General features: G+C 62.7%; 1 protein-coding gene across 1 annotated transcript in view; it reads right to left on the bottom strand.

The window, feature by feature from the left end:
• The window catches only part of BTBD19 (BTB domain containing 19), a 13,055-nt gene that overhangs the window by 5,290 nt on the left and 3,092 nt on the right, over nt 1-4,673 (bottom strand). Inside the window, 5 exon segments of the mRNA XM_035894193.1 lie at nt 121-252; nt 594-662; nt 1,834-1,893; nt 3,400-3,453; nt 3,879-4,116. Of these exon segments, the coding sequence (XP_035750086.1) occupies nt 121-252; nt 594-662; nt 1,834-1,893; nt 3,400-3,453; nt 3,879-4,116 (553 nt within the window).

Consider the following 4,673-nt stretch of genomic DNA (forward strand, 5'->3'; position numbering starts at 1 on the left):
GGGCACCTGGGTTCCCTGCCTGGTCCGGTGGGGGGTGTCCGGCCATCCCTGGGTGGCTCTGTCTGGGGTGGGGGGGTAGCCAGCACCACCACCCCCCTGTCACCACCGAATTGCACTCACCGAGCTGACGTGCGCCCACTCCCGCACAGCCTGCACCAGGTCCAGCTCATCCACGTCCAGGCGGTCGCTGCGCAGCACCCGCGCCAGCACCACATCAGAGAGCTCATGGAAACCCTGTGTCCGCACCACTGCCTGCCAGCAACACCACAGCACTGGGGTGCTGGTACCAGGACCCCACACTACACACACACACCCCCGACATGGGCCATTGGACCCATCCTGGCACCACCCCTTCCTGGCACCCCATCACCCCCCAACACTCGGACTTCCATCCCCTGGCACCCCAGTATCCCCCAGCCAGCCTCTACCCGGCACCCAGCATCTTCTCCCCAAACACCATTATCTCCCTTTCCTCCCCTGCCCAGGCTCCAGCCACCCCATTCTTAGGGGCCCTGCTCCCCTGCCTCATGCCATGTCCCCCAGTGCTCCCCATGCCCTGGGGTACCCCACACCATGCTCCCCCATAGCCATACCGCAGTGCAGCCCTCAATGAAGGCCAGGCAGTGCTGCTGGAGGTCTGCCTGCCCATAGGTCACTGCAGCCTGTGGGACAACACAGACACCTGTGAGGGGGTCTGGGGCAGGAGGGACCCCCCCTGCCAAAGCCCTACAGAGACATGGGCACTCTCAGGGACCAGAGGCGGTGAGTGTCCCCATGAGTGGGTGCTGCAGTGCAGGTGGTGGGGGAGGAAGGGACACCAAGGTCCCCTCCTTCCCTGGCCTGCCCCATGATAGAGTTTAGTGGCTCTACCGCCCACAGCAGCCACCCAGCACTCCTTGTGTGGGCACAGGGTCAGCTTAGAGCCCCCCACATGTGCCCCATGCCCTGGTGCCAGCCCCAGCCTGCCCCAAGCTGCCAGCTCTCACAGCAGTTGGGGTGCTCTCACCCTCTTTCAGCCCTATTCAGAGAAGCTCACCCCAGGGCTGGCACTGCCCATCTGGGCACCAGGAGGACACATCCCTGTTCCCCCACAGCGACAGCCCCTGCGTGCGGGGTACTTGGGACCAGCACAGGCAGGGCGAGCATCGCCTCCCCCTCCACCACAGCAGGGGACCAGCATTGACGCAAGTGGGAAGGGAAGGCAAGATGTTTTCTTCAGGTTTGTTTTGTTCTGGGGTTTTGGGGTTTTCTGTTTGTTTCCTTCGGGCCAGTTTTAGCTCTGTTTACGCCACGGTGGTCTGGCATCACATCTGGCGGGAGCTTCTGTGCTCTGGGGCCAGCATCTCGCCCTGACAGCATCGCTTCAGCCCATGGGAGGTGGAACAAATCCCCCTTCTCTGGGGAGCAGCCCTGGTCCCACCAAGCAGCGTGGCAGGGCCATTGGGACCCCACCCCCAAGGCTATTTTTAGGTGCCCCCACTCTCAGCAGGGTTTCTGGGATTGGCCTCAAAACCACAACAGCTCCCAGAAACCCAGTGCCTCCCAGTTTCATGCAGATGATGGCAAGGCCCTGGCACTGGGGAGCTCTTGCCATCCCTGCTCAGAGCAACATGAGGACATTTCCCTGCCAGGCTGTGGTGGCCCCAGTGTCCCTTGCAGCCCTGGGTACAATGTGCCCAGGAACTGGCAGGGCAGCTGCTGGGCCAGAGGTGGATAAGAAATCCTGCCCCGCTATCCAGGTCCAGCCGAGAGCAGGAGGGTCAGGCTAGCTCCTGCCCCAAAATCAGGTTGGTTATTTTTAACCCTCTGTGACCCCACTGGGGTCACACTCACCTGCAGAGCCTCGCAGACCTGCTCCACGCTCAGCGTGTCCTTGATGAACTTGACGCAGAGCTGGAAGGTAGATGGAGAGAGGGTGGGCAGAGCAGGGACCCAGCCCTGCCACCCACTCCCATGACTCTCAGCACCCCGTGAGCCCTCAGGACATGGGACATGGGGTAGAGGCACTTCCAGCCCTGCAGGATTTCATACGGCAGTGATGTGCTGTGGGCAGCCAGCCTGGGCACTGATTCAGCCAGGGACCAAGCTTCATGTGACCAAACGCCAGGCAACCTCATAGCCCCGGGTGGGTCACCTAACCCTGCCCATGGTCACCAGCCATGTCCTGCCATGGGGGGTGGCCCTGGTGCTGGCTGCAGTGCACTGGGTGACCCCAGCTTTGCCCAGCCCTGCCTGCCAGCTGCTCTCTGCCTGTGACTGCTGGGGGGCCGGCTGCAGCCCAAAGGTGGGCGATGCAGGTGGGATGCAGCCAGATGGGCACGTCTATCGGGGACCAGGGCCTCCCTCCTGCCCATCTCAGCTGCCCCACACACACAAAGAGGTCAGAGCCCCTGGGAAACCCAAGGGGATGTGACATGCAGGGAGGAGTCAGCAGCTGCAGCAGAAGGGCCCTGAGTCACTGGCGGGAGGGAGATGAGGTCACTCGGCAGCTGTGGACACAGCCACGGGCTTCCCCGGCTTGTCCTGGTCAGCCCCTTCCCTCCCACCCTCCTCTATGGCTCTCCCCACTGCAGGTCGTCCCCCTGAGGATGCCTTTTCTGGATGGTGGGGTGGGACTTGTGTGGCTGCAGCACTGGGTCCCCCTTTCTGCAACACCCCTTATGTCCCTTCCCTGCCCAGCCAGCTGTTTGACAGCCCCATGCCACATCTGGGCTTTGGCTGAGCTTGTCCCCGTGAGGTGAATGGGACAGGTCCCGTCCCACCTCCTCAGCACACAGCAGCCCGCGGTTCCTCAGCAAGGGCCTTCCCCGGAGCTGTGGGAAGGGAGGGGAAGTCCGGGCGCGAGATGGCGGGTCACGCGATCGGCCCAGCCGTAATTCAGGAATCACTCTGATGACGTGGCCCAGCCGCCCTCCCTAATGCTGAGCCACTCCAGCTCCCTGCCCCCTCCTCATCCGGCTCCCACCCCTCCTTTTTGCTCCCTGCTGCCTTTCCAAAACCTTCCTGCCCAAAGCAGCACTGTAGCTGGGGTGCTCAGTGCTCCCCAGGACCAGGGCTTTCCCTATGGCATCATCCTGCCAGCTGACCAGAGGACATCCGGGGGCAATGTCACAGGGGCTTTCCTGCTGCCCTTTGCCATGCGGGAGACATGAGGTCCCAGGCTATTCCCTGGGATTCCCCAGCCCCTGTGGGGCTTCCGGACAGTGCTGCACCCCCTCAAGGGGGATCCCACCAGACAGACCCTCCAGGATCCCAAAGCAGGGGCTGAGCCTGCAACGGACCCGGATGACACACCACAGTGCCGTCCTCAGAGTCACCTCCAGCCACAAGCCATGCAGGGGCCATCTTGGGGTGCTCCTCAGCACGGGACCACTGCCCCCAGTCTAAGCAGGGCCATACCTTGCACAGGTCCTGCAGGCCATACTCCACTGACGAGGTCAGCACCTCCAGCGCCTGAAGGGAAGAGAGACCTTGTGAGCATCAGTGTGCAGGGCTACGGACGGGCATGGCAGCCCAGGGGCCAAGGGACTGTGTCCTCCTGGCTCCACGGGAACTCCCAGGTGGGGCATGGGGGGGAAGGAGCTGCCACATGGGGGCATATGAAGGTGTCCTGCTCTGGTGTCCCCATTCTCAGCATCCAGGGTGTGCGCAGCCAGCTGTTCTAAGGCTGGGGCAGACACATGTGGGACAAGGTGCTCTGGACACCATGTTGTGCTGGGCTGAGAGCCCACACACTCACTGCACTGTTAGCCAGCCAGAAAGCATCATGCAGAGCATCCCCTCCACCTTCGGCATCCCAGGAGCCACAAAGTCCACCTACCCCTGCATCCTCACCTTATCCCATGCCCATGTTCCCCACCAGCCCCATCCCCACTCACGATGTGGCTGTTGAGGGTGACGCTGTTGGTGTAGAGGAACTCGATGACGGCCAGGAAGACCTCAGGCTGCACATTGCCCAGGATGAAGGGCCCCTGGGGTGGGATGCTGCCGGCAGTGTCCTCGCTGCCTGCCAGCCCCTGGCCAAGCATTCCCTGGAAAGCCTGGCAGCGGCACGCCAGCACACAGCGGTGCGCAAACACCTTCTGCTGCTCCCGGCCCACCACGAACGTCACGTCACTGTGGGGGAGAGGGGACCATGAGGGATGGGGTGCCTTGGGAAGCTGGGGTGCGGGATGCCCTGGGGCTGGGATGGGGCATGTGGGCAGGGACCAGCTGGGTGCCCTTTCATTTTAATCCGAGGGTTTTCCCAGCAGAGGCATGGAGTGCTCCTTGCTGGCCCAGGAGCAGTTTATTTCGGTCGCCCTTGAGGTACCAGTCACAGAGGACCTGTTGGACTCTGCTCACACCTCCCAGCACATCCCAGCCACGTGTATCCTGATACACACATGGGATGACCCAGGTGCCCTTCCCTCTGGTAGGCACATCCTCTGGGACACTGTGAGGGTTGGGTGGTGGGTTTGTGCATGGCCTCATGGCAGCTAGAGTTTGGGTGGCATGTCTTCTGCTCACTGCCCGGCTGGGACTGGGGAAGAGAAGAGAAGGGGACAAGGGGATGGATGGGCCATGGCCGCATGGTGCACATGGGCTGGAGACTCCCTGCCCTTTGCCTGCTCCTTTCCCCCTCATCCTGCCTCTATTTCCTGGGGCTGCACGGCTGTGAAACCGGTCAGGGG

The sequence above is a fragment of the Egretta garzetta genome, unplaced genomic scaffold (assembly GCF_000687185.1).
Source record: "Egretta garzetta isolate BGI_Z169 unplaced genomic scaffold, ASM68718v1 scaffold145, whole genome shotgun sequence".
Lineage (NCBI taxonomy): Eukaryota > Metazoa > Chordata > Aves > Pelecaniformes > Ardeidae > Egretta > Egretta garzetta.